General features: G+C 40.5%; 1 protein-coding gene across 2 annotated transcripts in view; it reads right to left on the bottom strand.

Annotated features, from left to right (window-relative positions):
- The window catches only part of AOPEP (aminopeptidase O (putative)), a 402502-nt gene that overhangs the window by 303125 nt on the left and 86665 nt on the right, over positions 1-12712 (bottom strand). For both annotated transcript variants that reach the window (XM_054588087.1, XM_054588088.1), the window contains exon 5: positions 10085-10330. In XM_054588087.1, the coding sequence (XP_054444062.1) occupies positions 10085-10330 (246 nt within the window). The remainder of the gene's footprint in view (positions 1-10084; positions 10331-12712) is intronic.

Raw genomic sequence — 12712 nt, 5'->3', positions numbered from 1 at the left:
GCGGCGGAGGGTCCCAGAGGCTGGCAGGCTTCCTGGGTTGGATTTCCTGTGGTGGTCTGGGGCCTGGGGCTGGAGCCCCCTCACAGGCAGTGTGCCCTGCTGTGCTCTGGGCTATAATTTCCTGATTGCTTGCAGCTCTGCAAGAAGATATCAAAGCCAGAAAGAAATGGTTTGAAGCCAGAGTTGGTGAGAGAGCAGAGAAGGCTGATTGCGGGGTGGAGTTTGAAGGGGTTTAGGGGAGGGCCTGGGGGCTGAGAAAGTTAGGCCAAGGGAGAGGAAAATGAGAATGAAATGAAGATAGTGTTTGTAGTTGGGCCCCTCTTAGTCCTGCCATGAATGCACTAACCATCCATCAATAAGGACAAAATCCAGGGACTTGGTGCCTGCCTGCTGGGACACATAAAGCTTAGGGGACATAATATCTTCCAGGTGGGTGTGCCCAGAAGCACACAAAGGTGCTTTACAGGTCCTTTAAAACTGACTGTCAAGGTCAAAACAACACCACCTGCAGGTACAACTGTAATGTCTTCATCCATTTCTCCCCTCCCCACTGTGTTCTCTGTTGTTGTTTGTTTTAAATCAAAGCCCAGTTTGAGCAGCATACATGCCTGACAACTGTTCAAACACATGTATGCACAACTTACTAGCTTGCAAACAGAGATCTCTGGAGGCTAATACAAGGGGTGGAGGAAAGAAACTAACTCTGAGGGGGCAGGGCACTAGGGTCTAGCAGTGAACTGCCTGGCTGAAGGAAAGAGGCCTTCATCCACGGAGCATGCTCCTGATATGGTATTTGGAAATGCTGTTTTGCACTGATGGTACATAGAACAGAAATGGTTATAGGAATGGAAGGGCACCCTTACCTTTGAGAGCTGCCTATTTTGTGATTAAAGAGGGGTGAGAGAGGCCCCTGTTGAACCTTCAGCTTGAGGGCCTAAAATTTAAACGCCTACTGCTGTCCAGGTACCCAAGGAGTACAAGAAAATCATAGGCTTCTGACCTAACTAGTTCAGACATCAAAAAGAAAATACATATGTATGTAAATTGCTGAAAGAAATTAAATCACCCCCGCCTATGTTCAAAATAAAAACTGCAACCCAATTAAATCAAAGAATGTTAGGGCTCTAAGACACTCTGCAGGCGATGCTAAATCAGCCCTTTATTTATCAGAGAAAAAAAAATAGGCTTGGGCGACCCCATGACAAGCAGGGAGCATCACCAGGCAGCTTCCTCACCATCCTTTCCTCTGTCTCACATCCTCACCTGAGAGAAGACAGCAGGGTACAGAGTCTCTGAAGGCTTCCCAGGATGCCCACAGAGTGCCCACCAAACACACACTGCTCTCTAACAAGAGCAAAATCATCTGGACAGGTATGTTAACAATCCAGGTGCCAAGCCCCTACCCCAACCCACTAAATTAGAGTCTCCGTGGTGGAACCCTGTAGGGATCCTGAGGCACTCGCCAAACCACTGGGGTGCAGGCAGAAATGACAGAACTTCCTTTTATAAATGTTTTTTCTCATCCTTTTAAATTTCTATTTTTGTATTTTATGGAGTACTTACTACATAACCACTCTACTAAATGTATACAACTTACAAATAAATACCAGTATTTGAAGGGGATGATATTCAGAAAGAGATATGTAATCAGAAAAGTGTGGGGCCTCCTGCACTAATCGCTTTATCTCACGGAGGCTACCTTCCTCACTGCGATGAGGCGAGGTGCTCACCCAGGGCTGACACACAGCAGGTCCTTAACTCCCACTTGCAGAATGAAAGCTGGATTCAACAGCCAGCTGGGCAATGAACTCCAAGATATTTCTGAATAGAATCATTTCCCAAAGTGTTTTTTGAGGAGGCAGTTTTTGGGGGACCACAATGGTCACGTGAAGAGCACGCTGCAAGAGGGGATCCCTGAGCACAACATCTGGGGAAAATACTGCATATTCTGGTCCTATCTTTAAGAAGCACATTTACCCAGGATATTAAATCAAGATAATAAGGACACTGAAGTCTTTCTCAGAAGCCTTCCAATAAAAGCTTCTTAACTCTGTTTAATTCATTCATTTCCTAAGCTAATTAACCCATATTTCCTTTCCCACATTATTAACATTCCACAAAACTAGTCTTCCTTGGAACCTACTATTTAAAAAAAAAACAACAACACTGATTTAGGCTAAAGTTTGCCTATTTCCTTGTAGCCACAAAATCATCATCATTTATCACATCTGTCAGTTGATAGGTGTCTACTGAATGAATTCTTGGCTGTGCCCATCTATCCCTTTCCAACTACCAACTTTCAACAGGATGTTCAGAAACTGTACATGCATGATAAAAGCCAGAAAACGTAGCTGACTCATTCTCAGAGTAGGTTCTCTGGGTCTTCTGAGAGGATACTAACTGAAAAACTGGGATCACAGTTCCTACAAGTTAATAAGCTGGCTTCTGAGGGAAAAAAGGTCCACTGGTGGGTCCCAAGTATCATTCACAATCTGCTGAAGTGAAATTCTAAGATTTCGTTTCGTGGGAAGAGGAGGAGGTGGTTATTTTCATCAAGCTGACTGAGACAACTCTGTCTTTCTGGAACAATGTCTAGGCTCTCTGAGCAGTCACCTCTATAAATAGCATGGTTAGTTAACCAAGAAATATAATATGTTCTACTCTAAGTTCCACTCAGGTTAAATTAGGATACACTTTTGCATTGTGCCCACAAACTACACAAAGTAATCAATTTTTAAAAAGTAACAATTTTTTAGAGGAGTGTGTCCTCACATTTTTGGCCTTGTAAATTGAGCACTTCTTTTTTAAAAAGGGTAGTTGGGATAGCTTCCAATTACATTCTAGGGGTGGGGTAAGCACAGTAATACCCTACCCACTTTATGCGAATGGGCCTCTATGGCTCAGATGCCAGTGGGTTCCAGCTGCACATGGGCTGTAATACAACAGAGGAAATGTTCTCTCTAAGCAGAGCTACTCCTATGCTGTGCCTTGCTTGAACACTGTTTCTGGAGTTGGGGTTCTCTCCCAAAAGAAGTCTATCCTTAAAAGAAATACACATACAGCTCCATGCCCACAGACACACATAACACGTCTAGAAGCCGGTAGCATTTGTTCACTCAGACCATTTGTAGTGGCCTAAGTAGTTCAGAACCAGCAAGATTGGGAACATTCCAACTCGGCAACTTGACACATTGAATTCCATTGTTCTTTTTCACCCAGGGAATGTATGCTCTATTCAGCAATGGTGTTTCTGTAGAGAAATAAGTAGGAGGGGAAAAAGAAATAAAAGACTTCTTTGCACTGGAAAAATGGAAAGGTAGTGCCAACTGGCCATCTCGGGCTCAAGGGCTGGAAGAGATTAGGGGCCCATGATGACATCAATAGAGAGAGAAGAAGATTACAAATGTAGGTAGAGGGATGATTGCTTCAGGAAGGACTTTCAAAGGCCTGACTTCTCTTGAAGGATGGCCCCAGCAGTGTTCTCTGAAGGTAGGACTGTCAGTCTATATGTGTGGAGAACAGTTCAAAGAAAACAAAACACTTAAGCATAATCTTTCAGAGGGTGAGGAATCATGGCGTAATGATGATAAAATGCTACTTTTGGATCTGACAAGCAGCACAGCTGTGTGATGGCAAGAAGATGATTCTGGCTGAGCCAAAAACTATGAGTTCACTCTATCTGTTGTTCCAACAGAAGGGAGAGAGCCTGGACCCAGCATGCTCCTGTGATTCTATGGCCCACAAATGAGCCCACAATGACCTCCAATCTTCAAGTCAACTCCATGACACTATGGCTCCCATGGCCAGCCTCTGAAGCAAACAAACACACACCTCAGAGAGGGTTACATGTTAAGTCTTGCCTAAGTCTGAACCTCACACCCTGTGGGCCTTCCCAGATGAGACCCTTTGACTTCTCTCTCTCTGACTTCCCAGCTCTAAGTGACTTGAGGACCTCATCTATCTTCCTCCACCTACACCGTAAAGAATGAAGCATATATACACCTTCTCAGTACCTTCCTCACTCAGTACAAATGGGTATTGTCAAGACTAACCAAATAATCACAGCCAAGGGATGTCAAGAGTTCTGAAAGAACCTTACTTTATAAATACCAGTTCCTATTTCAAGAAAGAGAAATGAAAGAACCAGAACACATTAGAAGGAGGAAGCCCTTCTCTATAAAAAGGAAACAAAGTCAAACAATATTCTCAAAAACAAAAGGAAAAAAATGAAGAAAAGAACACAAAGAAAGCAAGAAAGGCAATGAATGTGAGGGGCATAAGCTACCTCATCGACCATGCCACTCACCAGGAGTTCTGTTTGCTCCTCTCTACAACAATGGCGGGGGTGCCAGTAAAAAAAGCATTACAGTTTCACAGGGGGAAAAAAAGGATAGTATGAGCTGTTTTCTACCACTCACAGCCCCCTGTTTGAAAAAAAAAAAATATGAGTAATACTGGAAAACAGGAGGAAAATGCCCTTCAAAATATTTTTTAAAACAATCCATACAGAAAGACATTTGAGAATGCATTAATATGGGAAACAAACAACAATCCCAGAGAAACAAAACCCAAACACAGACCCCCAAATCCTCAGCACATCAGAGAGCAGAGGAGCTGGTAGCCTTGGTGAACAGAAAGGTATACTAACTTACAGCTCAAATCAAATTCCCAAAGGAAAGAATCAGTACGGTTGCACCCTGCCTTGAAACCAGGGGTTCATATCCCCCAAAACTTAAAGGATTGTTTAAAAGTATGCTGGTTTAGTTTGCAGCATCAAAAAATTCAAGTAGAAGCTAACAAAGAACAAGCAAAGAAAAATTCCCAAAGCTGTGAAACCTTGCTATTTAAGATAATGACAGAAATTTATGACTGCTTCCTTCCCGGCAGAAAGAAGCACAATTAGAAGGCTGAAAACAAGAGGCCCTTTGTCCCAGCATGTTATGTTTTGCTGATTATATTACACATTGGCTAGGAGATAAGAATAAACAGGACAACACCCTGTCTAACCCCAGGAGGAGTGGAGGAGGGAAAGTTGGTTACATTCATTCTTGGGCATGTATGTGCACACCATTTATTTGCAAATTGAGATGCTTAAGAAAACTGTGCACGCAGTAGTCAGGAACTACTATAAGCATTCAGAAGTCTTTTATTGCACAATCAAATCTTTTAAGAATAAGCCATGTGTAATATGGAGCTTTATAGTTTTGCTCTACTGTGAAGTACATTGAAGGTATTTAAGTAATTGATGATTATTTCTCTATGTTCTTTATATATCAATCCTATTTTTTCTTAACTCCTTTAAAAGCTTAAAAATTAGAACAAGCAGCCCTGGCCAGTATGGCTCAGTTAGTTGGAGCATCGTTCCATAACCGAAAGGTTGCGAGTTCAATTTCTGGTCAGGCCACACACAGTCTCCAGTCCAGGTGTGTACAGGAGGCAACCAATAGATGCCTCTCTCTCTCTAAAAGCAATGAAAAAATATCTTTGGGTGAGGATGAGCAAACATGTAAACACAACTTCCTTCCCTGTGACCTACTGCATCAAAAAAAGGAGTCAATCAGCAGCCTCTGGGGAAAGGAAACATGTTGATCTGAGACTGGTTCCTTCTCTACAAAGGGAGTTGCCAGTCCAGGCACCAGGTGCTCTAAGGTCCTAGCAATAGAGAATTTTGTTTAAGGAAAGCAGCTGCTAAGCTAAGTTAGCTTCTCACTAGCCTGTCACGAGATGGTACAGAATTGTTGGCCCCAGAAAACTGAGAGAAGATTTGACCTCTCTCCCTGTAACACCCGACTGCCTGTAACAATTAATCTCTACTCCACCTCTACTATTTCTTAGTGGCTCTCTTTACTCTTCCTCATACTGGTGTGCGGGTGGCTCAGGAAACCCAAGCCTTGCAGGATGATTGAGTCTCCCAGCTTCAAAAATGAGTTTAAGGAGGGGATGAAGGAAAGCCATTCTAAAAGCTCATTGCCCTCCAGCTTTACTGGGCTTCTTTCTGCTCCTCCATCCCATTACAGTGGTTCCCACCTTGGGGCCTTGGGACTTGAACTCTCTCAGCTTGGGTTGCTTTTCTACCAGAGAGTCACAAGGCTGGCTCCTTCCCATTCTCCAGTCTCACTGTAAATGTCACCCTTTAAAGAAGCCTCTGCCATACCACCCAAACAAAGCTACTTATTCCAAGTCACTCTATCACTTACTTGGTTTTATTTTCTTCATAGCACACATCTTAATTATTTGTTTTTATGCATACTATTTTCTCCCCTGACTAGAAAGTAAGTTCCATGTGGACAGAGAGAGAGCTCATCAATCTTATTTCCCATTGTAGACTTGGCATCTTAAATCCTACCTCACACACATTGTGTTGCGCAACAGAAATTTACCGCAAGAATGAATAAATAAACAATGAAGAGATAATTAAGACAATCTGGTACAGAACCAGTGGGAAAAGGTCAAATCAGAATTTGTGACCTATCATGAAGCACACTGCTGCTGTATTATTTGTTTGTTTGTTTGCTTTTCCAATTTCCCCAGTGGGACCAGGGCTGAAACTACATGTGAAGGCAGAGCTGTAAAGGAGAGCCTTAGAAGACATGCCTTTTTCATTCAGGACTCTAAATATAAAACCATTCTGAAATGATTTGTAGGAGATTCTTGAAAATGAAATAGAAAAAGGGGGAAAAAAAAAGGAATATATTTTGGACATCAGCAAGGTAGTTCTGCCAACCTAATTATGCTCCGTGACATGTAATTGTGAACTGCTGAAAGACAAATGATGAAGCAAAGCATTTATCATAAACACATTCAGAGGTAAGACTGTCATAAATCTGGTTCCAGGATATTATTCCTTTAACATTATTATTACATAACAAAGAGTGTAAGCATGATGATGAGTTCCTTTCATGTATTTCTCAATACCTAGGAAATTAGGCTTACTAGTCAATCCCTAGCTGAGACGCCTGAGAAAATACCAAGATGTGATGAAAATGGCGGAACACATTACACTAACATGAAAAGAGCTTTCTATACACTAGAGATTCATTTAACATGCATTCAGATCTTCAGATACACCTCATAGTACTACACAATGCAAGAAATGTACACTCCGTAGCTCCTTATCTAGCAGGTTCAGCCACCATGGAAGGCAAAAATAAAACAAAACAGAAAGCCCATATGGACTAAATGAGAAAAGATTGGGAATGGAACTTTTTACTGTGTTTTAAAGACAAACTAGTGATTTTTCTCACAATAGAATGGAAGCATCTATTCCTTGGTACAGTGATTCAGAAAAGAATTACAGGGGAGTGTTAATAGGCCATAGGTCCTCTTATAATTACTAGGTGACAAAAATCATTAAATGCAGTTTTGATAAGTGTTCTAGTTACTGTTATGTTTAAAATTATTCCAAATTCTAAATTGATGTTTGTGTATTATTTACCATCTTTTAAAGTGATTTGTAGTTTTCATACATTCATGTTGTACAAATGTGTTTTTTCCCATTTCACTGAATATCAGAATCAGGCTCAAAAACAGATTCAGAGAATCTTAAAATTATTCATGCAATCCATGATATGTACTATTTAAAATACACTGCAATCATTATAGATATCATCCAAAATTTTACAAAGCTCTTTAAAACGGTTAGTAGTAATTTATCCATTTTAGTTCATGTGGGAATGTTTAATGTCATTTACTGAAAAAGAATGCTAAAATGGTATAAAATGGTATTCATTATGATTAATACCTAATCATTAAAGAAGTCCAGAGGTATAGAATTTAAAATCTTGCATATATGTTTATAAAATATGAACTCAGGAAACAACCATTTAATTTACCAAGAAATCCTTTGATGTCTAGTGCATAAGGACAAACAGGGTAAGGACAAGTTTCAGTGTGGAGGTCTTTTTGGATGGTTCCTACTAGCCTTGGGGTTTTCTTTTCCTATTTAGGGCACAGAGTTAACCTAAAAGACTGTCATTTTTGTCCCAGCTTTGCTCTGCAGAGCCCCGAGCAAAGCCTTGACCATAAATAAGGCAGCAGGACCCTGGGAGCCAACTGAGTCATAAACCCCATTCAGTCACATATGGCTCAAGGTACTGGGATCCCAAGACAGTCCCGCCAAACAAGTGGAATCAATTTAGGTCAGAGTTAGGAAAAACAGAGTGTTCCCCAAACCTTCCCCACTGGCAGTGGAAGATACCACAATCTCCCCTCCATGGCTCAAATACGGACTAAGCCCAGGAAAATATCTAGGCCAGAGCAGACTATTTCCACAGTCTAAAAAAGAAAGAAAGAAATGGAAAAAAAATATTTGACAACCAACCACAAATTTTAAATGTATGGTTCTCCTGTTTTTAAGCATAAAAGCAGTCTTGTTGCTGCTAAGTTATTATCACCATCACATTTTTTGACATTTGTGCCCAGTACCATTTAGCCTTAGGGTACTTAGGCTTATTGCTTTAAAAATACAGAGTTAAGCATGTTTAAATCACTTTAAATATCTCAAAAAGCAGCAAACACACAGCCTACCTGTTTGGGCATGCGAACTTGAAAGAAAAGCTTTATAGAATGGCCTGCAGGTCAACAAATTCTGGTTTTGGCAGACTGATGTCAGGAAAGAGCTATAGAAAACAAGGTCCTCTGTATGAAAAATACTCTGCCTTTGGTTCCCTCAGGTCAGAACTTGGAACTGTTAGCTAACATGCCCTGAAAAACTGCAACTCTCATAAAGTGCTAAAAACTCCCAAATAAATATGGCCCCTCGAAACTGAGAAACATTTAATGAACAACCCTTTCTTTGCCAATAATTCTGCTTAAATTAAGTCCAGCAGCCTCTTCAAAGGGACCAAAGAAGCCCCCTTGTTAAGACAAATTCTATATATAGCCATCCAAGACAATTATATGATGCATGTAACCAAATATATATAATTATCCTAGTTTCTACATTCCCATTATCTTCATAAATATAGGATAAAAATCAGCCTAAATGACTTTCTCAGACCTCCTCAAGGATAAAGACTACCGAGCCAGCTTTTAAAAAGTATATGTATGTAGTAAAGATCAAAAGCAAATGTTCTGGACAGTTCTTTTCTACCATGGGTTTTACTAAGAATGTGTGCAGTTTTCAGGGAAAACACCACAAATGACAGCTGTTCAAAAGCATGGAAATTAATTGGCAGCAGGAATTTCCTTGACTAATAGGGAAAAACTTAAAGTCACATGTTTTGATGAGCTTATTTTTCCCATCCCTAGTCAAGCATATTCACTGTTAATAATTAAGACTTTAAAATAGAAATATAACCAAGTAAAATCCTGAGTACATAACAAAAAAAAAAAAATGCTGAGTGAGACCTAGCTACGCATTACTGAATGAACTATGGAGTTAATGAATGAATTTTAGGTGTAAATATATAGGGAAAGGTTCAACTTGCAGGTTTTGATTTTCTATAGGAACTAAACTGAGACAGTAAGAACAATGTATTCAGGGTATTAAAAATTAGTAGCAAGATAAGTACCCCGCCCCCGCAACACCTCACCCCCAAGAAGCCATCTGCTTTGAGCTGTTTTTCTAGCAGTGGTGATGGATTTACCCTGATCCATCCACAGTCTCTGTAACACAGGGGCTCTCAAGTCATTGTCTTTGTGATCAATGGTGACAATGGAGGAGACAGCTGATTAGGATTAGGCCAGCAGCCTATGACCCTGGAACCAGGTAGTTCACCCTGCCCAGAGCTATGACCTTGAAATCATTAGCATTATTCTCTCACCACCTAAGCTAACCAACCACTGATCAGCCACGATCCAACATGCATCAGTCACTCTGGGGGCACAATGTCCTCTTAATTCCAGCAACAGTCATTTTATTTTTAAGGCAGCTGAACTGAACCCAAGACATCCAAAGGCTCATGCATGGCAGAGTCTATGCACAAACTGTCCCTCATGGCAGCAATGAGATGTCCAAGCACAAGCAATCGTGGTCCTTCCATCCTAATCAAATGACATCTCTGACACACCTCAGAAAAAGCAAGAAACAGTCAAAGAATTTCCAAAGCATATTTTCTCCAAGTGCCAAAATGGAACGATGTACCTGGCCATCCCCAGACTTGGAAAGTTGGCAGGAACGATGAGTACATCCAGCCTGGAGAAGGGATGTGTTCCCAGGACAGAGTGTGCTGCTGAGAGGCAAGGAGAGAGCAGCTGCAGGAGGGTCTCTTGGCAGGCACCTTTGAGGCACACTGGGGCAAAGACCCGATGAGGAATGATCTCCTGGGTGGTGGCAGAAGTATTCTGGAAGCGGCAGGGGTATTCCACATGGCCACAAATGCCCGCATACCTGGGAACAACACAGAATAAATATATGTGCTTTTTATTCTCCTTGCTGTGGAGGTGAGGGATTTTCACAGACACGGACAACTTCTAGGAGACAGTGGTTCAGACAGGTTCACAAGCAAAAACAGTTATTTGAGTTCTTTGCTTGTCTGTATCTATCCAGCAGTGAAAAATTAGAGGCTGAAATACTTATTGATGTGTTGAATTGATTGGGTAGTTTCAATCTAAGCGAAGTGAAAGTAGTAAAATCTTGTTTTAGAATAAATGGCAAAAAAAGTCCAACACTCAAAACAATAAAACAAACCCCCATCAAAACAAAAAAAACAACAATTTCTTCCCTTAAAATTGTGATTTCAAATATCACTATGAAAAAAATCCTCTCTAACTCAGGGATGATTCATAACTCAGAAAGGGAGGGGTGGTGTAAACAAATTAAAGATCCTATTCTGGAATTTACTAGAATAAAATACGTAGAGTCAGGTAGAGAAAAATGAACCAAATGACAGCACAGATTCCAACTTTTCAAAACAACACCATTCATTCTCCTGAAAAGCACTTTAGTTGTTCTTGTGCTGTTAAAACCTTGGTTGGATAGCTCAGTTGGTTAGAGTGTTGTCCTGATACACCAAGGTTGCAGGTTCAATCCCTGGTCAGGGGACATACAAGAATCAACCAATGAATACATAAGTAAGTGGAACAACAAACTGATGTTTCTTTCTTTGTGTCTGTCTCTCTCTGTCTTGCTCTCTCAAATTAGTTAAAAAAAAAAAAAGTTGTGCTATTAAGAAATACAGAGGCACTTGTGATACAATATTTTCCCCAATCCACTTTCCTTTTAAGGAAACAGATCAGAGTCCAGCCTGCACCATCTGATCACTGTCAGTTATTCTACCAAAGGTGGAGTTGAAAAAGAATTCCTAGAATCTGACTCATAGGCCTCAAGAGAACTTATCTGCCCAAAGAAACCAACATCAAAGGGAACTCTATTTTTTTCACCTGTTAACAGGTCCTTTATTCAAACCTAATGGAACACCCCTGTACTTTTAATTTATATATTATAGTTCTAACTATGGGGATTATTATACTCAGTGGATACTGGGGAAAAAAAAACCCTTAAAATACTGATATGTTCCAATATGGGCAAACTGTAACAATAAAGTCTCTCCAAATTTCTGAAGTGCCTTTCATCCATCCCCAATCAGCATTGCTCAAGGAGAGGTACACTGTATGGAGATAAGCCTTACCTTCTTGAGGTACATAGAACACAGCTCCCAGCACTGATGATGGTTTGCCACGTTTAGGGAAAAATAATAGGGGAAGATCCATAAATATTTCTCCCAGGATAAAGTGACAGGAAGAATATAATTGTTGACATTGAACGCTAGCCATATTCCCTAGATTGATAACACTGCTTAATGGAGAAAGTGAGAATAGGTGCCTATTGGTAAACATTTAACCAAAAAGCCTGCAATGTCCATCTAGTGATTAGTATTGTGTTGGTATAACAATTTAATCAAAGCTCTCACAAAGTGAAAAACCACCATTTATTAAATTAACCACCACAATACCTTTCCCTAATGTATGTATATGGGTACATAATGTGCTATGGTAATTTAAGCCTGAACTCTATTGAAAAGCTTTTAGACCATTTTAAATATTGGAGAAATTAGAGGTGAAGAGGCAGCTTCAGGACAAAGTTGGAGCATAAATTTAAATTCTATCTACCAAAGCACAATTTTGTAAGGGGGCTTTCCATTAGCCTGTCTAGAAACACACCACGGGGAAACACTGTTTTTTGTAGCCAAGACCTCAAAAGTTGGAGAATAGTTTGAGGTAGCCAAAGATATACCATAAAGGCCAATTTGTTAAAGAGAAAAGGTGAGTTACATTCTCTCTGGAGAGGAATGGCACTATCCAAGGAAACAAAGGTCATTTCATTTGGGTGAATTAGCACCATTTTTTACAATGAAAGCCTAGGAGAAAATACAAGACTTTAAGACAATCAAGCAATGGGTAAGTGAGACCATTAAGACTCCCAATAAAAACGGAAACAGCATCTGGGAGGCCACACATGGGCTCCAACACAGGATTGGGAAACCTGATCAACTGGATAACTGTGACCGAAGGCAAGCCACTTGGTCTCTGGGGCCTCTTTTCCTCACCTCTGACACAGTCTCACAGAAGAGGCCACTGGGGAAGGGGAAGAGTTGATGGGAAAGGGGTGTGAGGGAACTTACTGGGGTGATGGAATGTTCTTTATCTGGGTTAACATGTATACAACGGTCAAACACTAATGAAGCCAAATGCTTAAGAGTTATTCATTCTGCTGTATATTAATTATACTTTCATTAAAAACAAACAAACAGAAAACTTAAAGTGGTTCCCA

The sequence above is a fragment of the Pteronotus mesoamericanus genome, unplaced genomic scaffold (genome assembly GCF_021234165.1).
Source record: "Pteronotus mesoamericanus isolate MK-2021 breed Mesoamerican mustached bat unplaced genomic scaffold, CSHL_Meso_final scaffold_125, whole genome shotgun sequence".
NCBI classification, from domain to species: domain Eukaryota; kingdom Metazoa; phylum Chordata; class Mammalia; order Chiroptera; family Mormoopidae; genus Pteronotus; species Pteronotus mesoamericanus.
Note: the sequence above shows the minus strand (reverse complement) of the source record. Positions and strands in the feature narration are given on the sequence as shown.